Source organism: Ictalurus punctatus, chromosome 1, assembly GCF_001660625.3.
Source record: "Ictalurus punctatus breed USDA103 chromosome 1, Coco_2.0, whole genome shotgun sequence".
Lineage (NCBI taxonomy): Eukaryota > Metazoa > Chordata > Actinopteri > Siluriformes > Ictaluridae > Ictalurus > Ictalurus punctatus.
In genome coordinates, this window is record NC_030416.2 from 26,901,568 (window position 1) to 26,924,335 (window position 22,768).

General features: G+C 40.2%; 1 protein-coding gene across 1 annotated transcript in view; it reads right to left on the bottom strand.

Annotated features, from left to right (window-relative positions):
* The window catches only part of lama1 (laminin, alpha 1), a 50,245-nt gene that overhangs the window by 11,775 nt on the left and 15,702 nt on the right, over positions 1-22,768 (bottom strand). Inside the window, exons 10-51 of the mRNA XM_017481237.3 lie at positions 21,453-21,610; positions 20,970-21,110; positions 20,666-20,833; positions 20,125-20,229; positions 19,282-19,496; positions 18,516-18,627; positions 18,245-18,355; positions 17,936-18,063; positions 17,607-17,693; positions 16,602-16,813; positions 16,193-16,299; positions 15,037-15,217; positions 14,757-14,893; positions 13,459-13,692; positions 12,962-13,105; positions 11,890-12,072; positions 11,217-11,402; positions 10,612-10,739; positions 10,275-10,395; positions 9,200-9,340; positions 8,876-8,994; positions 8,420-8,700; positions 7,924-8,066; positions 7,687-7,785; positions 7,486-7,597; positions 7,122-7,278; positions 6,571-6,781; positions 6,297-6,413; positions 5,900-6,063; positions 5,480-5,618; positions 5,241-5,343; positions 4,515-4,631; positions 3,784-3,966; positions 3,511-3,665; positions 3,224-3,367; positions 3,002-3,135; positions 2,225-2,372; positions 2,001-2,125; positions 1,710-1,860; positions 1,448-1,592; positions 512-653; positions 241-355 (exon numbers count right to left, since the gene is read on the bottom strand). Of these exons, the coding sequence (XP_017336726.1) occupies positions 241-355; positions 512-653; positions 1,448-1,592; positions 1,710-1,860; positions 2,001-2,125; positions 2,225-2,372; positions 3,002-3,135; positions 3,224-3,367; positions 3,511-3,665; positions 3,784-3,966; positions 4,515-4,631; positions 5,241-5,343; positions 5,480-5,618; positions 5,900-6,063; positions 6,297-6,413; positions 6,571-6,781; positions 7,122-7,278; positions 7,486-7,597; positions 7,687-7,785; positions 7,924-8,066; positions 8,420-8,700; positions 8,876-8,994; positions 9,200-9,340; positions 10,275-10,395; positions 10,612-10,739; positions 11,217-11,402; positions 11,890-12,072; positions 12,962-13,105; positions 13,459-13,692; positions 14,757-14,893; positions 15,037-15,217; positions 16,193-16,299; positions 16,602-16,813; positions 17,607-17,693; positions 17,936-18,063; positions 18,245-18,355; positions 18,516-18,627; positions 19,282-19,496; positions 20,125-20,229; positions 20,666-20,833; positions 20,970-21,110; positions 21,453-21,610 (6,203 nt within the window). The remainder of the gene's footprint in view (positions 1-240; positions 356-511; positions 654-1,447; positions 1,593-1,709; positions 1,861-2,000; positions 2,126-2,224; positions 2,373-3,001; positions 3,136-3,223; positions 3,368-3,510; positions 3,666-3,783; positions 3,967-4,514; positions 4,632-5,240; positions 5,344-5,479; positions 5,619-5,899; positions 6,064-6,296; positions 6,414-6,570; positions 6,782-7,121; positions 7,279-7,485; positions 7,598-7,686; positions 7,786-7,923; positions 8,067-8,419; positions 8,701-8,875; positions 8,995-9,199; positions 9,341-10,274; positions 10,396-10,611; positions 10,740-11,216; positions 11,403-11,889; positions 12,073-12,961; positions 13,106-13,458; positions 13,693-14,756; positions 14,894-15,036; positions 15,218-16,192; positions 16,300-16,601; positions 16,814-17,606; positions 17,694-17,935; positions 18,064-18,244; positions 18,356-18,515; positions 18,628-19,281; positions 19,497-20,124; positions 20,230-20,665; positions 20,834-20,969; positions 21,111-21,452; positions 21,611-22,768) is intronic.

Consider the following 22,768-nt stretch of genomic DNA (forward strand, 5'->3'; position numbering starts at 1 on the left):
GTGCCTTAAGTGCTGTGCTATTTGCAACGTTTTACCACCTTAATCAACAGCCACAGACTCCCCTCCAGTGGCGAACATCTGTAATGTGGAGCGGTGAAAGCAAATCTCATTTCTGTAACATCTGGCTCAGTTTCAGTTAATTACCGAACCCGTGCCTGAAAGCAGGGAAGTGATCAATCTAAGCTACCAGTGTGAAACACCGGCTTTGAAATCATCCCATTATTCAGGCTGGCTTCTTACCTTTAGGATACAGCCTTTCTTCACACCGTAGGCGTCTCTCAACAGGTCAAAGTTTGTGCGTGCAATTTCGACATTCTTAATGCAGCCCACATACGAGCGCGCAATAACCTGCCTCCTGAAAGAGTGGGGAAGTAAGGAGTTTATTTTCAAGAATGAATGAAAGAATGGCTTGAATATACCTTTTCATGCATTATATATATATATATAAAAAAAAATTTAAAAAATGATGTATGGTTCTAAGCCAGTCTACATGTATTGAGATAGACATTACCTGATTGGTCTGGATGCAGGCAGCCCACCAATGTAGATAGGGTCCAGATCTGAGCGGTTGAGATCAGAGGCGGTTCCGGGGGACTCTGCCTCCATGACCTCTCTCTCTGACGGGGTGTCAGCAGTCATTATGGATAAATAGCCTGCAGACAAAATTGAGTTAATCTCTGTTATGCCGTGAACAGGAAATCCGCTAGACAAAGGCTTCACAGTACTTTTCTCACAAGGCAGCACAAGTGTTGGCATTGGGACTGAATTATAGAACTAATAACTCTGCACCTGTTTAAAAGCTGCACCTCTTTTACCATGATCTGTCTGAATTCTCGATTCTGATTGGCTGGAAGGTGTGCGTTCAAACCGTATAATGCACTGGGAGTTCCAGTCAGTTTAATCACCATTCTAAATTAATGTGCTGCCTATAAACAACTGTAACCATAGTAACATACGGTTACAGTGGCGTACAGTAGTTCAACTCACAGCTTCATTATCAGTAGAGACGCGGCAAAGACGCAGGTAATTCACACAAACAATCCATCTCTGTCCCCGACCCTCTCTCTCTGTAATAACTATGTATTATAATTCATTCAAATGAATGTAATCTTATCGCACTACTTTATCTCTGTGTATGATTCAGAGCGGGCAGAATTCTAGCTCTAACGACCTGTATATACAATAACTAATGAAAATGAACCATTATTTTCATCCTTTCAGTGAAATTTTGCAAATTCTGCAAACATCAATGACGGTTTTAATTTCTCAGTGCTGGCATGTGACCATGATATGAGCCGGATAATCCACGGCTAGGTGTGCGTTACACGATTTGAATGCACTCCACGTTGGCCTTTAAAATCGTGTAATGAACACCTAGCCGTGGATTATCCCTTACTTAACGACATCGATGGGTTATAAATGAAAATATAGCTTATGAAAACAATACCTTTTCGTTTGTTGCGTTGCAGGGCAATCTTGTACCACACTCCTGCGTTGTACGCTTTTGTGGAGGTCAGTGTGAGCGGTCCAGAGCCCAGTTCAAAGGTCAGGTGCACTTTGCCTTCTACCAATTCAATAGACAAGAAGTCTCTCTGCAAAAATACAGTAATATGTGATCACAGAGCAAGGCTGAAACTATAACCACAGACACTATCAAACTGGGGCAATGTAAAGGTATAGATAGGTATTAAGTATTACAAGGAACATACAGTGCCATTGGAAGCCAGGTAGAGCAGCAGGCCGTTAGGTGAGAGAGTTTTGAAGAACATGACGATGCTTGTGGATATGGGGCGCAGAGACTTCTCTACCACTGAATATCCACTGCCATCAAAGTAGAAAGAGGTCTCCTCTGTCTGTGGCCTAAAATCACAATTTACACACCACAACCACAGATTAATAAACATTAAGAGGGCATCAGCTGTAGTATTTATCTATCTAAATATTTCAGAGCTTATATATGGTAATATTGAAGTAATAGCCAAGTAATCAGACTACCTTACCTCATGAAGCAACCACCACAGCTTCCTTCCCTTTCAGCATAGTTCCAGAGCCCAATGTTCTTCTCATTCAGAGATGCTTCACCAATACATCCTGTAAAGTGAATCATCTTCACTGCTGGAGATTTCTGGGAAGATATTAAACAAAAAGTAAGTTGAATGAACCTGACTTTTTTCCTTTTTTTTTTTTTTTTTTTTTTTTTTAAAGTTAAAGCAACTCGGTCTACCTTAAGCTGTCCACCCAGGCCTCCCACAAACACCCATGTGGACTTGTTGACTTCCATGACTGTGGATGATCCCGGTGCTGTGGTCTTTACTGAAGGCATCGGCTCTGAGTCCAACTGCTGAACAGTGAGGGAGCCTTGCCTTCCAAATCTACAAAATAGCAGCATAATAAGCAGAATAATTACAGCTAAACTCAATCAAGGTTTCTCTCATTCCAACACACACACACACAGATAATAGTATAATAATGAACTGATGAGCTATGACTGGAGTAATGAAATTCTGAAACAGCAGTCAGTAGTGATGAACTGATGAAACCACATGAAGCTATTGAGCTTTTCACATCGAGCAAAAAGAGCATAGTGACATCTGGTGGTTTCAGGAAATTATATCAGCCATAAAAAGAGGCTTTCATGTGTTCATTTTGATTTTCTGAGTACATTTATTCATTGAATCATCTGCAATAAATGTAATTGGTATAATAGCTGTGAAATATTTTTTTTTATTTAGTGCCAAAACTAGTGACACCGGTTCTGGTGTCAAGTGACATTCAGATCTTCAGACCTCATCAGTTACTTAGTAATGGTAATTTTATGCATGCTCCAACACAACGTGTCAAAACAGTGTGCAAGGAATCAATGGAATGAGCTTCAAACTATTTCCCATGATTGAAACTGAGTAACTAAGACTTATTATCTAAGTCATATTATCTCCAGCGGTATGAGGCTGAAGAATAGTGTCATTACTACACTGTGGCTAATAGAGAGTGCAAAACATACCGAGTGGCATTAATTCTGTGCCATTTGTTGTTGTTAATCTGCAAGTTGGGGTACTCCAGTTTAGTATGACCCGAGCCTGAATCCCACAGAAAGGCCACTTTTCCATGCCTCATCTCAAGAGCCATGAAATCCACCTGATAACGACACAACAGCTCAATTAGTAACTGAACCCCCAAAAAACACATATAGACAAAGAAAGTTAATAGGGACATAATGGCTTACGCTGGAGCTGCTGCCCATGTAGAAGAGCAGGTTGTCTGGGTCAGTAGTTTTCACTGTAAGGGTGAGTGTGTTGAAATTGCTGGAGGTGATTTCTGGTTTGTATGCACGCACACAATCCCGTGCTGCTGACACTGCAACTTTGATCTGCACCAAAGCAGGATCCAACATCAGGGGTATAATTGTTTCAACAGTTTTAGTGAATCATTTAGTGAATCCCTTATTTAACATAAGTGAAATAATCATAACTGTCATGCAATATGTTCTTCATATAACATAATAACACTGACCGAGGCTGCTTGCATTCGAGCCTGGTTGATCATCTCCTTTATCTCGGACAGGTTCCTGCTCAAGTTCTCCCCCAGCATCTTCAGAGGTTGTAACCTGTCAAAGAGTCTCTCTGTCCGTAACTGAGCCTCTTTTAGCTTCGATTCAGCTGCACTGGCTAATAAAAGAGAATGATAATTAATACTGAGTAAGTGCAGAACTGTGGTGTATAGTATATGATTGCTAATGCAAATAAAAATATGTTCTTTCAATAAATTTAGGATTTAGGAACTCACCAGTGTCCTCAGAGTCTTTAACCATCGCATTAACAGTGCTGGCGCTGCTCTTGGCTGAGCTCACGGCTGAAGATGATGCTTCTAGCTGTATGCGGTAGTCCTCCAAATGCTCTAGAGCTTTCAGTAATGAGGCATTGGCTTTGGTTGCTTGCTGCTTTGCCTCAAGAACTTGCTCTCTATTTCCTGCACAAAGAGTAGTACTGTCTCAGACAACATTTTAAGATTATAATATGTACATGTCCCATCCATCCATCCATCCATCCATTTTCCTTACCACTTATCCTATACAGAGAGCCTGGAGCCTATCCCGGGGACACGAAGCAATGGACAATGTGGACAGGGTGCCAAAACATCAATGGACAATTTGGAAATGCCAATCAGCCTACAATGCATGTCTTCGGACTGGGGAAGGAAACCGGAGTACCCGGAGGAAATCCCCGAAGCACGGAGAGAACACGCAAACTCCACGCACACAGGGAGGACGGGGGAATTTAGCCCCCAACCCCAGAGGTGCAAAGAAAATGTACTAACCACTAAGCCACTGTGCGCCCTCTACGTACATGTTAAGATTTAAAATAACGACAATCAGGATGTTGTATTTGTATTAATAAGTAAGCGTGTTAAATTTGAACTAATAGTAGCATCATTAGACAGCAGGAATATATACAGTGCTAGTCAGAGAGGCAGGCCCTGGTATTGTGGTTATGTTTGAAATATGTGTGAAGGCTCACCACTGGGCAGGCTCTCCAGGTTGATCAGAGCCTCAGGAAGCAGCTTGGAGAAGTTGTGCACACTTGTTCTGACTACACTGAGCTTGCTATTTACAGCACTGACATTCAGCACAAGCTCTGGGAAATGAGATAAACATAAATAAGATACCAGTCATTTGAAAAAAATAAATACACCCTATGGAAATTGTTGGCTTTTTTGACATATTTGGACAAGCAAACATTTGATCCTCTTTGAAACACTGCATATTAATAAAAGTGTTACACTCTATCACTGATTTTTGTTGTGTAAAATGTACATTTTGTAGTAATTTTCACAATTTAAATGAACAAAAAACAGATCAGTCACATGGAAAAAGTAAGTACACCCCTACATTTATCATACCTTCAAATCCATAAAATTAGATTCATGTGTTCAAGATTGGGTGCCAGTGATTATAAGAATATCCAATATTTTACTCCAAGAATATCCCAACTATTGATATTTCTGTTGAATAAATGATTGAAAAAGCTCATTTTCCTTGTGGTTTTGTTCAAGTATATCAACTTTATTAATAGGCACTGTTTCAAAGAGGATCAAATGTTTGCTTGTCCAAATATGTCAAAAAAGCCAACAATTTCCATGGGGAGTACTTATTTTTGCACATGACCGTATAACAACGATATATGGATTCATTTCGATTTCTGTTGCATAGTCATTTATATACCTGTGTCTGCAAGATCACTTACCTTCAGTGTAGTTATTCAGATCTGTACTTTCATTTAAAAGCTTTATGCTTCTCTGCACAGCCTGTTTGCTCAGTTCAGTTAAGGACTCGTTCGAATGCAGAGTCTTTTAAGGGGGAAAAAAGTCAAATTAACCATAAATGCAAGCCATGTCACACTGCATTCTTTTTAAACTAGAAAACAACCCCAAGATTTAATCCACCAAGTTTAAGATTTATTCTAAGTTTGTTTGATTGACTCACCAGGTTAAGGGCATAACTAGCATTCTGACTGAATGAGAGTGCCACATCTTCAGCCTGCTGGATGTTGGCACTGATGTCGGAGACTCCCCGAGAAGCGGAGGTGGCATTCAGCGATGCTTCTCTAACTCCAGACAAAGTACTGCACAATACAAACAACAAGACACATATCACACCCACTGCATAATGGCTTTTATATCTGACCTTCATAGATAGTTATAGGCACCATCTATGAACATTCCTCTCGGCATTGCACAAATTATTATTTATAAATATCCTTAGTAACACAATGCACAATGGTACGATGCGTGATGAATGTAACCAGGTAGCTTAAAAAAATTATTAAAGCGTATGTATATACAATACACTTCAAATATTAAACCTATCTCTCTCAAACTCTCTCAGACACACATGGATACACACCTATAGACTGTCTGTGCCTCTTTACTGAGTGCTTGGGCGTGGTCCTCTGCTCTGTACACTAACTGTAGTGCATCTCTTTTGGTCAACTCCATCATTAGAGTGTCCACATGCTGCCTCACAGTGGGGCTCCACTGCAGCAGCTCCTCTTTAGCCTCCTCCACCCTCTGATTAGCCAGTGACAAATAGCAACATCTCACACCAACATCATGTGACTTCATACTCAAAACAACACCCGTTAACCACATTAGACATTAGCTTTAAATTCTGCAAAGCTAAATCCATTTTGTGCATCGTAAAAACATTTTCACAGTAGAGTATTGAGACTATTATGTTCTTGGCAAGAGTTGCTGAATAAGGGTTTAGTAATTGAGCGTAACAGTAAAATATCAGGCCTCACCGCTGTGAGATTACGCATGTCTTCATTGATATCGAGTGCGTCAGTCAAAAAATCCTGAGCTTCCTCCAGATGTGCCTCCACTGACTGATTCAGACTGCTCATATTATGCCTCAATGTCTGTCGAAACATTCATGTGCCAATCATTTACACGACAATTAAATATTTTCCAAACATTTATCCATTCCTTTATTGAGAATCACATCCTAATAAACAGCCAAGCATCCGAATAAACACCTAACAAACACCATCAGCTCAACTCAAGAGAAACACTCGCCTTGTATTCCTCCAGATTGGTGTAGATATTCATTAGAAGATGTTCTGTGTGATTATTGCGGTCCTTGGCTGTGTTCAGGAGCTCATGGAAATCCTGGAGATGCTGGTGATGCCTGGCTAGGTTAGTGGAGATGTTGTGCTTCAGATTTTCAGTTTGATCGAAGGGTTCCACTATTTCCTTTTGCACACTGTCAAGCACCACAGCTGCAGCACTGCAAACATAACATGGTATGTATTTATACACCGAAGAATCCAGGTTTAGTATGTTGAATATTATTTCATATTATTTAATTATTTCTTATGGATAAATTCATACATTTAAAATCTATATCCTGAATTTCTATATTTCTGTGAAGCTGCTTTGGGACATTGTCCGTTGTTAAAAGCGCTATACAAATAAAACTGAATTAAGTAGAATCCCCCCTCCCCACAAACTCATACAGCTAACTGCTAAGCTTTATATGCTAAGTTAGCTGTTTAACTAACCTAGCTAATGTTAGTGAATCGACAAAATGTAATACACATACTGTAAAACCATGTTAAGTGGCTTACCCGAGTTCTTCTACAGCAGCGCTGCTGCTGTTGACCAAGTCGATGGCCCTAATCTTCTCCAACATCGCCCCCATCTGCTCCAGCAAAACAGCACTGTGTCCTGCCTCCATCTCCTCTCTTTCTGTCTCATTCAGGTTTCTCACTTCCTCTTCCACAACTATGCCAAGCAAAACCAGGTCACATTAGTGGCAGTTCATTTTAACTGGTTATTTGTAAAGAGCACTGCTTCATATACCTCTCTCTGAAAGATACAGCACTATATAAAAACCACTCACAACATTGGTTTATGCAATGTTATATTTCCATATATATTCCAAATAGCACACTATTATATAAACTAGTTATGAACACAGGAATCGTGTACCTTGGATAGCAGTGTGAATGCTAGAAATCAGGCCAAGAAGGCCTTTTCCTTGATTAATGTTCTCTTCAGAAGCCCACAACACATCTTCGCCAAAAGCAGATACATTCATAGCCTAAAAAATGAAGAAAGAAAAGTGTTGAAAGAGCTGCCAAGTATATTTCACTCATCTATCAGATCTGCGATAAGATATGGTCGGAAAACCTTTTGCTGCAGTTGATCCACTTGTTTAGTGAGATGTGATACATCTTCATCTCCCCTGTTCAACTGATAGCTTGAGTTCTGCTCCAATGACAACTTGGTCTATATGAATAGTAATATTTATCGCATTCATTAGTTTAATTAATATTAGGGTATAATTTTATCTTTTGATCCCTAACAAATGAGTCGATATGGATTTCTGGTTAATAATGAGTAAAGTGATGATGATTGTGCATCCACCTGAAGCTCTTGGGTCTGGTTGTCCAGGCTGATCAGCAGGCTGTATGGAGCCAGGATGACACCACTGAGGTTCAGGGACTGTATCGAGGCCTCTATAGCATCTACATCATCCAGCAGCATGCCAGTGCACTCGTCATTGCATGCTGACGAAAGCATTAGTTCATCATTAGTTACCATTAGGCTATTTACATTATTTACATCAGTACACATAAAGGGAGGTTAAAGGCCTTTTTCAGGACTTTATATTTTCCTAATAACCTCAAGATCTCCTGAACTCTGAAGTCTTTGATGAGTTCCAGTGATATAAACTGGTGTTCGGACTTGTTAAATTTTTAAACACGGAACTAAATTATAGGCTTGCATTTCTCTATATAATGGTTATATGGAGAGTGTAACATGGTGCTCTGACTATCTGCGTGTGTGTGTGTGTGTGTGTGTGTGTGTGTGTGTGTGTGTGTGTGTGTGTGTGTGTGTATCTACAGCTCAGGATACTCACATACACACTGCTCGTCAGTGAGGACGTGCCTGTCTTCACACTGGTCACACAGATGACCCCTGAACCCAGTCTTGCACTCGCACTTCCCTGTTTGTGCGTCACACATGTTGTGCAGTGAGCCGCTCTCGCTGCACACACACTGTTCACACTTCCCACCTGGCTTTGAGGGGTTACCGTAGTAACTCAGTGAACACCTTTCACAATAGCGTCCCTCATAGCCAGGTTTACAGGCATTACAGCGGAAATCCCCGACGCCTTCCAGTACACACGTGGGGCTGAAGCTGCACAAATACACCACCGACAGTTAGTGCACTTGTCATCTATTACTCTTATTACCAACTATTACATCAGCAATCAGCCTTTAATATTAACAGTCATTTAAAGAAATTTGAAGCCACTGACATTATAATAGAAAAATATAGTTATGTTTTGGGGTCTAGGAGTGAGAGTTGGTACCTGTTACTTTGTAGTGGACAAGCACAAAGTGAGCAGTCACTGATGGATCCCTTCACCTGGCCATAATACCCTGGGGCACATATATTACAGTGTTCTCCCGCTGTGTGGTGCTGACAGCCCTGGTTAAAAAGGAATAATCAGGAAAAACAGGTCTTTGTATTTCACTACCAATTACTATTCAGAGAAATACAAAGACATACTGTAAAATAAAGCTAATGCTGTAATTGCTGTAATCTAAAATTGTGTCAATGATTTTGCAATACGTATACAAGCAGTACAAAGTTTGGGTATCAGTTGTGATAAATATGATGTAGGCTGTCTTACCAGGCACTCGCCCGTGTCCAGGTCACATGCCAAGCTATGGTTGTTACACTGACAGAGCACACATGGCTGAATCAGAGGCCTGTTCTTGCCCTTCATATTGAGCTCAGATATTTTCTGCCTGTAGTAACCTGGAGCACATTCCTACAAAAAACACATGCAAGCACAATACAGTGTAAACTGACACAGAAAAACACATGAAACACATGAAAAAGGAATAGCATTGGGTATTGAGGAAAGAAACTAAAACATGGTTACTGAAGCCCACTTTTAATGGAAGTATGATAGCAGTTGTTAAATGTTAAGTTGTTAATATTTTGTGAATAACGACTTATTTTTAGTTTCTTTGCGCACACAAGGCATCCGTACCGCTTCATAAAACTGGGATTAAACCACTGGAGTCACATGGATTACTTTTACGACGCCTTTATGAACGTTTCAGAGCTTGAAAGTTTTGGTTACTTGGACTGTAAATGGAGGGACAGAAATCTCCCAGGTTTCATTAAAATGCCTTCATTTGTGTTTTGAAAACGAATGAAAGTCTTATGGGTTTGGAATGACATGATGGTGAGTAATTGATGACAGAATTTTCATTTTTGGGTGAACTATCTCTTTAATGATTTTAAATTAAGTTAAATTAAGTTAACCAAATTGGTATAACTGGTGAGTGGGACAGTAAATACAGAGCAGATTCTTATTATATATTTTTCTCCAGTAAAAATAATTCAATTATTGCAAATTATGAATGAAATGAGTTTACAGTGTATAGAAAGAAGGAGTGTGTGATGTTTCCCTATGGGATTTATGGTTCAGATTCTAATGCAAGTGAAAAAAACATTGAGATCAACAATGTGTGATTTTATGCATGTAGGTCATGTCTCATAGACTGAAACACGCACCATGTGACCATTAAAAGTGTGTCTAACACATCCAGCATGAATTGGACTTTATTCTTCAATACCATGAATGTTTGTATGGTGCATATCCTGCATATAAATTGCCAATGCTACTACAGTAGTCCTCATGGACTACAAGGGACTGATGTTAGCAGTGAAGAGATCAGGAGTCCTGGAGTTACCTGGCAGGACAGGCCGGCATAACCTGGAGGGCATTCACACATCTCCACCAGCCTGGCTACCTCCATGCCCTCGGGAGCTTCATCCACATCTACTGCCGTCTCCATGGAGATATTTGAGATCCTGGAAAGAGACACAAAAAAATAGACAACCATACTTCAGGTCCAAAAACCCTAAAGATGAAAATCTAATCTGCAAATAAAATGCAGTACTATTATATAAAATTGCCACACAAACTGAAATTATTATTGAGTATTATTATAAAGGCAGAACTGAAAGTTGCTGAAAATTCACTAGACAGATAGGTAGATCAGACAATTTTCATTTCAGGGTGCTGACCTGCTTTGCTGGAGTCCTGTCCCATATGAGGCTTTGATGATGATGTACTCCACATTACTCAGAATGGACATGAAGTCTTCGTGACTCACAGCTTTCTCAGATACTGCATTGAAGTACTTCCACTTGTGCTGTCCAGTCAAACATAGATTAACATTTCACTAAACAACCTTTAAACTTAATTAATGATAATGAGTCTTTATTGGTCACGTATACATTACAGCACAGTGAAATTGTTTTCTTCGCATACCCCAGCATTCCAGGAATTTGAGGTCAGAGTGCGGGGTCAGCCATGACACAGTGCTCCTGGAGCAGAGAGGGTTAAGGGCCTTGCACAAGGGCCCAACAGTGGCAGCTTGAACCCCTGACCTTCTGATCAGTAACCCAGAGCCTTAACCGCTAAGCCACCACTGCCCCTCCACCTCTCTGATCATTTATATGTACAGTACTCTGCGTGTTGTGTAGGTGTGTGAGTGAAGCTCACCTCTGTGATTAGTTATATGTACAGTACTCTGTGTGTTGTGTGGGTGTGTGACTGAAGCTCACCTCTGTGATCAGTTATATGTACAGTACTCTGCGTGTTGTGTGGGTGTGTGAGTGAAGCTCACCTCTGTGAGAGGGACACGCTGCATGGTGCGAATGCCGTTCTCTGGAGCAGGCATGTCAATATAAATCACCAGCTTCCTCAGGTGCCCTCCCCTCATCAGTACTTGAGGCTCATGATTGGACAGACCTGATCCATCCATAGCAGCAAAGGTTACAGCATATGAGAGTTCACCTCCATAGGACAGCAGCTGCAGAGAAATATAAGACATCAACTCAGCTGTGTTACATCATATCTAAAATAGTGTTCGTATATTGTCAGTGAAAGATTCACTTTATTGCTGTGGGACTCTAGAATACTTAAGATCCAATGGTCTCGGCCAAAAGTGAGCTGTGTTTGCATATCTAAATATTTTAAATCAGTGCTATCGGACATACCGTATAGTGCGCTATGTAGTTTCTACCGTTTCATTGTAGTAGGGAAATATAGTAGTATGAAACCATTTGGTTTTTGGTCTAACTGTGTGTTGATTTCTATATGGCTCGTGGGTTGCAATTTAAAATGAGATCATTTCTTTTAAGAAAGCAAAACCATTTTTAATTGATACATGTTTATTTGCTACAAATGCGAAGTGCAGTGCTTCTGCTAATGTTTTCTCTGTCCACAAGACTCTAAGCTAATTAATGTTGGAATGTATTTTTAAAGGAATCTGACAGCCCTGGTGTGTAATGCTCTACCTTGCTGCCCTGAAAGGGTTGAGGCAGTCGCCAGTAATACGGTCCAGTGAGAGTTGAACCAGTCTGGAGCTGAGCCACATCCAGCAGAATTTCTCCCTCTGTGTGATAAACACCCTCTAGTGTCCCCTGTAGGTCACTCTGAGTCACTACATGTAGATGCTCCGTCGGAGGACCCGCTGTGATCTAATAGAGTCAGTAACGGAAAGAATTGTTCAAATGTAGCAATAGCAATAAATGAATAGCTGATGAGCTGTCAAACAACCTCCAGACTTGTGCTGCTACTTTGTTGATTATTTTGATACTGCAAATATGCCTTGTCATACAAATCCTGTTGTTGTTTTTCATGATGCACATGATTACATTTTTGGTTACGCTCACACTGCAGATAAAACTGGACCAAATCTGAGCTTCTACTCGTATGTGGCACACTTGTTTTATTCACGACAGTGTGAACAGCAAAAAGCGTGATAAATCTGACATTTTAAAATCCAATTCCAGAATATTTTGTACAGTAATAACATCATGTTGTAAAAACATCCTATACATACTGTATCTGATATGCGACCTCTGGCTGAACTGTGAAATTCAAATTTATGCAACAATTATAACTGCATTAAAAATGATGAATAAGCAAGAGGGGTTGTAAATCATATTTCCTGGTATATATTCTATTAAAATCTTCCCAGACTAACATTAAAAAGCTTTGACCCCATCCGTCAATACATGCTAGCCTGTGATTGCATCCATTAGACATCCCATTCCGTTCTGACTGTCTTCATACCTTCAGTTCAGGCCAATTAGAGTGTATTCGATTCAGCTCTTTCTTTATGTGCCTTGCTTGAGTATACTCTGAATTTCTATTCAGTGCATCTATTCATCATCAGCATTTCAACTAATGCACACTGCTGCTGATTTCCAAAGTGCAGCTGCTCTATTATACAGTATGGCTTTGCTCTAATTCAATACTTTTTATGTTAAGTATATAACACTGAGACATGAAAAATATCAATAACGTGCTTTTCATATGGTGCATCTTAGGAATAGTGGAATCTGAAAAGGAAAGTGTACTCACTGGCACTCTGAGCAACCCACCGAGCTCCTCACAGATGGAGGAGACCCCAAAACAGAAGCAGGGGCTACAGCCAGCTGGATTCTGCCTCCACAGACCAAATGTCCCGCTCTTACACTCATCACAACCACCACCACCTACATTCTCCTGAGAGACAAAAGAAAGAAAAGAGAGAGAGAGTAATATATATATAAAAATACTGTGGAAAAATCTGTTCATCAGGAAATATGTCAAAGCAGATCTGATAGCAATCACTTGTTTGTACATTTACAATTTCTTTTTTTTAGGTTAACTGTTTTATCTACTTATTCCTTTTACACCAATTTCATTGTGGCAATGTTTTTTTAAAATACGGAAATAACAATTCAAAGCAAACAACAGAATAGTCCTTAAATAACGAGAAATAAAACATAAGCCATGACATTAGAGTCCCTCAGAGACATTGCTTTAACCGAACACCAAGGTAACAGCGCTAACACAAGAGGGTGCCGTAACACTACCTTGCACACACACTGTCCATCTTCCTCACATCCACAGACTCCCAGGCCGGAGTCACAAAACTCCTCGTGGGTGCCGTCAGCATTGCAGTTGCATGAAGTGCACTCTGGGAAATTCCTAAAGCCTAGAGTGCAACGGTCACATTTCTGTGCAGTGAAGTGCGGCCTACACACACACTGACCACTGAGCAGGTCACACTGAGACGAGCTTGAGCCGGATACATTGCATTCACATGGCTGAAAAGACAGATAAATAGAAACATGATTATTTAGTTAGAAATTCAAAATTCTTAAAATAAAATTAAAAAAAAAAAAATTTTTAAATCTTGGATATAATTATTATCCACTCTTGGTTTACATGAGGCAGCTAACTCTTAAATATATATTGAATGCCTTGCAACTTGCCAATAAACCCACCAGAGTTACTTTACTGGCAAATATATATTTAGCGTATTTGGTCGCATGGAATGCTGTCCTTATTCAAGCTGTTAAGTCCATAGTGCAAATGAAAGATAGATAGATAGTTAGATAGATAGATAGTTTTTTTTTTTGCTTTAGTGTTTTTGTACTTTTTTAATTACTTTTCATAACTTTTATGATTTAAAAAAAAAAACTTTTATACCGGACAGGTATGGAACATGAATGATAAAAAAATGTTTCTGAACACTATAACTACTTTGAACAAGAGAACTAGGCTGTAATAACGTGGACTATTTTAAATGTAAAACATGTTGTACTCCATTCGTCTTGCGTTCTAAAAACATTCGCATGTGAATGATGTAAATTAGGAAGATGGTCTGCGTCTCGTTATCTATGACATTGTTAAATCTCCGGCTCTCAGACACTCACTGAACAGAGCAGACGCAGAGAGAGGTGAGAGCGCAGCGGGAAAGCAAGACCTCACGCTTGCACGACAGTACTGGCCACATGTGGAAAGTCGCTAAGGTTTGTCCAAAAAGTCATGAGATTTGTCGCTAGGTACTTTTTTTGCAAAAAAAAAAAAAGTCGCTAAGGTGGCAATACTGGTCTTCACTGACAGCTAGATAAAAGGCAGACTAAGCTCCGCCTCTCCCCAGCAAAAAGAAAATACAGAGGGAGAGGGAACGCGGGGTTTTTCATTTATGCATTCTATTCGAAAAGCAATAAAATACACCGAGTACCCAAATGATGCCCCCTGGCTTTAACCACTGCTTTAAATGACTCATAGTATGCTGTTTTCCAGAACCACTTGAATAATCTGATAACTGCCAACCACATACACTGCAATTTATTATTTATTATGTATGTATTTTGTATGTTACCTTGCATCCAGTCACAGCATTGTGACCCCAGTGATCATCGTCACACCTTTCACATTTCTCTCCACTGGTGTTTGGTGGGCAGATACACTCGCCTGTCTCAGCATTGCAGTTACCGTGTGTGTGAGCACAGTCGCAAGCTATACGTAAAAGTGGACAGTTTAACGAGTACGTACAAATTGCAATCAAACCTCAAAGGTCATTTTTGCAGCTCTCATCTTGAATTATTTTACACAGCATCTGTGATGATGTTTCGTTAAAATGCAGAAAGGGGAAATCTCACGTGTGCAGCCGTTGTCTGCGAAATTGTAGTAGCCGTGCTGGCAGCGGTCACATTTATCGCCTCCTACACCAATAGTACACTGGCACTGGCCATCTTCATCACACGCTTCTGTTACTGATCCTGACTGGTTACATCTGCACTCCCTGCAGCCATCGCCACTGTTAACGCCGAAGAAACCGACCTGATGGACACAAACAACAGCCACGCGTTACCAGGAATTCTCACTTAATGAAAAAAAGCATGAGCAATGAAACAAGACAGAATGAAGAGTTGAGACAAAAGTTGTAGTTGTGTGTGTGTGAGAGAGAGAGAGAGAGAGAGAGAGAGAGAGAGAGAAAGAGAGAGAGTCTCAAATGTGCTTGCAAATGCCCTACAGAACAGCTTGCCATAACAAACTGTGAACAATTACTATCCAAATAACAAATGTGAGCTCTGTCATTCATCTTGATTAGATCCTTTATGGCCAAATGTCAGGCATCACATCCAACAGGGACCCACTGGTGCTCCAGACTGCCTGGGACTCAATTGTCACCACTTACCCCAGCCCAAGCATCTGACACTGGGCTTCAGGAACAGCTGCGCTCCTTTTACGCCTGATTTCTCACCAGAAAATCTCTGCCCTCTTTCACCAGCATCTCCCTCCATCCATCCAAATGAGGGTGCAGGAACATATGATCAATCCCATGCACATTTCATAGCCTTTCTTTCAGTGCCAAAGACCAGTGCGCTGCATTTACAGTGACTAAAATGAAATATTAGTCTTAAAATATTTAACTTAATGAGGTCAATGTTTTTAGAAAAAGAAGGAGCCTTTATTTGTCATGCAAACATTACAGCACAGTGAAATTCTTTTCTTCGCATACCCCGGCTTATTAGGAAGTTGGGGTCAGAGCGCAGGGTCAGCCATGATATGGCGCCCCTGGAGCAGAGAGGGTTAAGGGCCTTGCTCAAGGGCTCAACAGTGGCAGCTTGGCAGTGCTGGGGTTAAACCCCCGAGCTTCTGATCATTAACACAGAGCTTTAACCATTGAGCCACCATGTGTGGATTAAATAACTTATCATGGCTATTCTATGGTATATAACTGAACATCATACTTTGTACTTTCTAGAGTATATAAATAAACACTCAAGAAAAATAAGAATGATATAATCATACCTGACAGCGGTCACACTTGTCTCCCACCACATTGGCTTTACACTCACACTGGCCGGTTATAATGTTACACACAGTGGAAACTGAGCTGTTAGCACGGCATCCACAGGCTAAACACAAAAAAACACAAACATAACACTGACTAATGCAAAAACTGAATTATAAAGAGAGTGCAAAGACCTGCAATACAATTATTGTACTCCAGATGGCCCTAAATACTCATTTTCAAAAGTTATTAACCCACTAGTCATTTTTTGACATTTGGAAAGTTTATACACAAACTAAATGAAGCACTATCAAATTCAGCCTCTGTGTTTAGTGAAAAGATATTGCCATTACTCAAAAGTCATTTCAAACTTTTTTTTTTTTTTAAATAAACTTTTTCTAAAAATGTTCTCTTTGATGCACATACCCTGGCAGTTCTTCTCTATAATAGCATCACCGTGGTAACCGTCCTCACAGCGCTCACAGTGTCGGCCTGCTGTGTGTCTCACACACTTTAAACACTCGCCAGTGACAGGGTCACAGTAGCCGGGCTCAGACGGGTCCACGTTCCCGTTACACTCACACGCTGAGCATTTCTGACCAGGGATGATGGGGCTGCCATAATAACCATTAGCGCACCTGGGAATGGAGAGATGCACATATGAACGGCATTATATCAGGCAAAAAAATTCAAAAACATTCTGCAGAATTCAGAAAGAACCCAGGATAAGTTTCCCAGTAAATGCAGTATTCAAATCAAGCCTGTTTATAAAACTTTCCGACTATAACCCTATTAACGTGGCACTGGTTTTATATGGGGTTACGTATCTTCAATCTTTTCAGGCTCCACTGTGTCTCTGTGTGTTTCTGTTGAGATTTCCTCCTGTCTAGACAAACGTCTGCTTCAAAATACCTACAGGTTTTTCTACAGAATCAAAGGTGATCTCATCACTGAATCCTTTCCAGACACACATTATGTTTTTCTGAATGCTGCTACACGCCGTCATCAATTTACTTTTGTGTGTGCGTCTATAGCACCTATGGATCAGATCAGATCGCTTTGACCAAAAAAATTTCACTGAGCACCCATTAGAAGAAAAAAGAAGAACAATGAAAATCCCACAGTTGATTAATTTGGCCATTATAATGAAATCTACAGCTGCTACAAAGCCTAAATTTACATCTACATATACCACAATCTTAAAATTTTCATTTTCTGGAACTAAATTCTAACAAATTATCCCATCATGTGCGACTCAAACATCTGGATTTATAAAAATAAAACCCATCGAGATGCTGTATTAATTCATAACTATACAATTTTATCACATAGGAAATTTAGTTCAGAATTCGTTCTGAGAAATCAAACAGCTCTAATGTCTGATAATGTAAGTGAATGCATTCTCTTCAGGCATGACCGTGCTAGGTTTACCTCTCACACTTGGCTCCTGTGTATCCTTGCTCACACTGGTCACATGTGACGTCTCCAGGACCTCGTAAAGTACAAGTCGGACTAAAGCTGTAAACAGAAACATACACAACTGACATTTTGGACATTGTTTATTGAGTCCTGCTGTGTTAAGATTCTTAAAGTGAGTTTTCTCCAATCGTCCCAGCTATCTCACAGACATTCCCTGACTCCAAGGCTACAAAAGGCAGCAGAGAACTGAGTGCCAAGCTGGCACACACACACACATACATACATACATACACACACACACGCACGCAAATACATGCACACACACACACACAGTAACTCACTTGTTGGACGCCAGTGTCAGCGGGCAGGCGCATCGCTGACAGTCTTTGTCCGTGCCTTCCGTGGGGTCACCATAGTAACCTGGCAGGCACTGGTCACAGTGTGGTCCTGTAGTGTTGTGAGAGCAGTCCTGAGGAAGAATCAGTGTTTTATATATACATATACATATATATATATATATATATATATATATATATATATATATATATATATATATATATATATCATTTCCATATTCTTTTACAAATTACAAAAATATTTCATATTATATATTGGTAGCTCATAAAACTTTTTAAAGAACTTTTACTCACCAGACACACTCCATTGATGTCACACTCGGTGGCATGATCGTTACATTCACACTGCAGACAGTTCCCTCCAAACAGGATGCCTCCGACTCGATAAAACCCAGAAATACAGGTCTAGCGAGCACAGAGAGCAGGAGGAAAAGGAAATACAGAGAAAGAGAAAAAAAAGAGGAGCAAATGAATCTCTCTTGAATATTTCTAACAAAAAAAAGTTTGTGCCAATTTGTCACAACTGTGGAATAAAGTCTCATGTCATGTCTGTGTGTGCTTGTACCTCACAGGATGTCCCGGAGTATCCCCAAGGGCACTCACACTGCTCCACATCTGGAGATATGTCAGAGCTTGTGGAGCTGGGATCAGCTACAGCCATGTGCACAGTGCTCAACCTGTGATTACAAAATAAACAAAGACATCTTTTTAGAGGATTAAGTACATTTGGGTTGTTTGAAGAGTTCTGAGTATCAGGATTAAATCCAGATAGGGATGATTTATCTAAAAACGCAGACGTATATGCACCTAATAAACATATATTATATCTAAGCATTTCAGTCAAATTGTTTTAGTGTAAATGTATCCATCTTTGACAATTGAAATATCTCACCAAGGCTGTACATCATAACATACATTGTTCATGAATGAAGTCTTTGAGGAAATTAAAAAGCATGCAACAATCACGATTTGTGATTTGGCACAGATCTTTCGTATAATACTACTTAAAAGGAGGAACAACACAGGAGGTTGATGGGTAATGAGTTGATTTGCATATTATATAAGATACAGAAATTTCTAGTTAGATTAACCCAAGATGAAAAGTATGCATGTGGATAAAATCTTATCTGAAAAGGATTGGGGTTCCAGACCCATAAAATAGAATAGTGTGAGTCTCCGTGTGTCTGACTCACTCGGGAAGAGCTTTTATTATGAACCTTATTTCTTTCTTTAATAGATAATCGGAGCCACGCTGATTTATTTGAATGATTGGCAAGCAAAGCCATGATAAACAGGCTAGGCTGGTAGGTGTTTATGTGAATGATTCTCACCTTAGCACTCCATCCACACTGGTGTTGAGATGAGCTCTGATCCTGAGACTGGCCACGTCAGCCAATACACTCATCAGCTCGTCTCTCTGCACCCTTCTCTCTGTGTGAACATCAATGAAAGCATGCGGAAGGAGCTCCAGTGCCACCTGCTGCTCTCTGTGAGGATTCAGGAATACACGCCTGGGTAGAAGCTGGAGCAGCGCCTTCCCGTTCCCCTGGTGGTGTCAGGCAGGAGGGATTATTAACCATATGACAAGTCACTAAATCATCATTTTGTTGGATTTTTTTTCTCTTGTTCTCCCTAATTTAGTCATGGACAAGTCCTACCCATCAGGTAGCTCTTCCCATCACAAGACAGCTACACACCTGAGAGGGCGAAGGCTATCACACGCTTCCTCTGAGGAACATGAAGCCAGCTGACCACATCTTTTCGACTGCTGCTCATGAAACGTCCGGGGACGGCATAACACACTCGAAGGAAAGTGCTATCCGCCCACTTCTGCATGCATGAGCTCATTGGCTACTGTCACTGTGATTGATATGGGAGAGACAGTATGCCACCCTTCCCTCCCTGAGAGCATGGCCAATTTTGCTTTCTTGGACTCCTGGCCATAGATGGCTGAGGCATCACTGGGATTCGAACTCGAGATCTCCGAACTTTAGCTAACCTAGCTGACCTAGCCCTACGCTAGAACCCATATTTATTTAAGTTATCCAAAAGAACTTATTCTTAAAATCATCAATGAAACACTAAACGTTTGAGCAATAGTCATATTAGTAGTGATATTATGCGCGGATTACAGGGAAAGTAGCTTACATTACTAAAATCGGCATGTCACTTACCTCAATAATCACGTCAAAATGCGATGGGAGAGTTTTGTCCACGTTGTTGTCAACTGATGCATCGTATGCCACGCTGAAGTTTAGAAAGTTTCCATATGCAGTCAGCTACAGTGCAAAAGAAACATGCAAATATCAGCTCCAGCTCCAGCCTTGTTCATCAAACACTTCATTAGGTGAAAAGCTTATCAACAATAATAACAGCTGGACATTTGTTGGATTTTTCATATTTATACTAACACGGGAGCAGGACCCCTAAATGAGAACCGTTTCTAATGCTAATTACCGTCCTGTTCACTACGAGCTGGTGATGCTGAGAGGGATAATTACGTATTTCAATTTAATTAATCACCCGAGGGATCAACCGGCTACAAATATTAAGTGTCACCCTGGTCATGTATAAGCTCATTATTTTCACATGTAGTAATGAGTCTGTCAGTGATTAGGTGTAATTAGAGGGCAGGAAGGGCGGGAGAAAGAATACGAAATAGAGCGAGAGAGAGAGAGAGAAAGAGAGAGAGAGAATTGACTGAAAGATATAGACCTTGTTGCCGAGGAACTGTTCTGGAGCGGTCCATGTAGACACGGAGATGTAGCTCCTAGCCGCAGTAGCATTATTATTAGCGATGATAAGGTTGTCTTCTATGATAGGGGCTGTGTAGACGGAGGTGCTGTGAGTTGAGGGGCGGAGCCAACCATTTCTGTGTACTATCTGGAAAGAATGACACTTTGTGAAGTTTCCTATTACTTCAAAATTCAAGATGAATCAAGCATATTGAATAATAACTGCATATGCAAAATACATTGTTAGATTGTGTGTGTATATGTGTCTACGTAAGTAAGTCTACCGAGGAGGTGGTCCAGGTGGAGCTTTCACACACGTCGGAGACACCGAAACAGAAACATTCAGTGCAGCCCTCTGGGTTACGGGCCTGTAGGTTGTAGAAGCCCTGCTTACACAGGTCACAGTTTGCCCCCATCACATTGGCCTGAAGAAGCACAGACGCAGCACACTCGATCAAAACAGATTCGCACAGCAGAAATATGAGAAAATTGTTTACATGCAGAAGAGCTCTTTACTGAAAATTCTAGTCTAATAAGTCGTTAATATTTCATATGGGAGTTCAATCAGAATACAAAATGTTCATGTATACTGTATACCTCAACTGGAACAGAAAAAGCAATCCGAACACAATTCCTATACAATCAAACATGGTGGGTTATCTGCTTAATAATCTATTAAAGAACAACAACAACAACAACAACAACAAAACGTCATTCAAACCTGTGAGTCTTTCCATGCAAAAACAAGACCTGTGATTCGTTCTTACCTTGCAGATACACTCTCTACAGGGGTCGATGTTATGGCTTCCAACAAGGCTACACTCACAGCGTGTGCACAAGGGAAAGTCCCTGTAGCCGAACGCACAGCGATCGCACTTCTCTCCCGCGAACCCCTCTTTACACACACACTGACCTGGAAATACACCTGTATAACCCCACAAGAAACAGAGCCAAAAGCCAACATGACTCATGAATGGAAAGTGAATGGAAAAACAACCACATCTGATGCTACACGCTTAATGATGAAACACAGAATGATGGATTTTGAGACTGCATTTTCCATCAGTGCATGATCATGCTCAATACTGAAATCACACTGATTTATCACAATTATTCAGTTAATTTATACCAGGGTCTGTCTGAATACTCGATTCTGATTGGCTAGAAGGTGTGCGTTCAAACCGTATCATGCACAGGGAGTTCCAGTCAGTTTAATCAGCGTTGTAAATTAATGCACTATAAACAACTGTAACCATGACAACATACAGTTACAGTTGCATACAGTAGCATTAGTATATTTACATTTTTATTTGCAGAAGCCCTTATCCAGAGCGACTTACATTGATCTCATTTATACAACTTAGCAGTTGAGGGTTAAGGGTCCTGCTGAAGGGCCCAGCAGTGGTAGCTTGGCAGCGCTGGGGATTGAACTCCTGACCTTCTGATCAATATGCAGAGCCTTTAACCTCCAAATGTACAAATGTAATCTTATCGCACTACTTTATCTCCGTGCATGATTCAGAGCGGGAAGAATTCTAGCTCTAATGACCTGTATATACAATAACTAACTAATGAAAATGAACCGTTATTTTGATCCTTTCAGTCAAATTTTGCACTGTAAACATCAGTGACGGCTTTAACTTGTCAGTTCTGACATGTAGCCATGGTATAATCCGGATAATCCACGGGTAGGTGTGCGTTACACGATTTTAATGCAAAGAACATGGTTGCCTCCACGCCGTGCATTAAAATCGTGTAACGCACACCTAGCCGTGGATTATCCCTTAAGTATTATTCAAGAATCTAGCACTTTATATTGTTAAATGCGAAATAAAACTGCAAAGTGTGAAGTAAAACTGCCTTTTAAGCACATTAATTGGATTTATCTTTCAAATGCTAAATATAAACACAATTCTATTCAGTGTTCAAATATCTTCAACCAAGTTGATTAATGTACCCATCAACAGAAATGAAATCTAATATTAACAATGAAACTTTACCAAGCTCACCAACATGGAAGATAATTTCTAAAAAATATATTATATATATATATATATATATATATATATATATATAAAAGAAT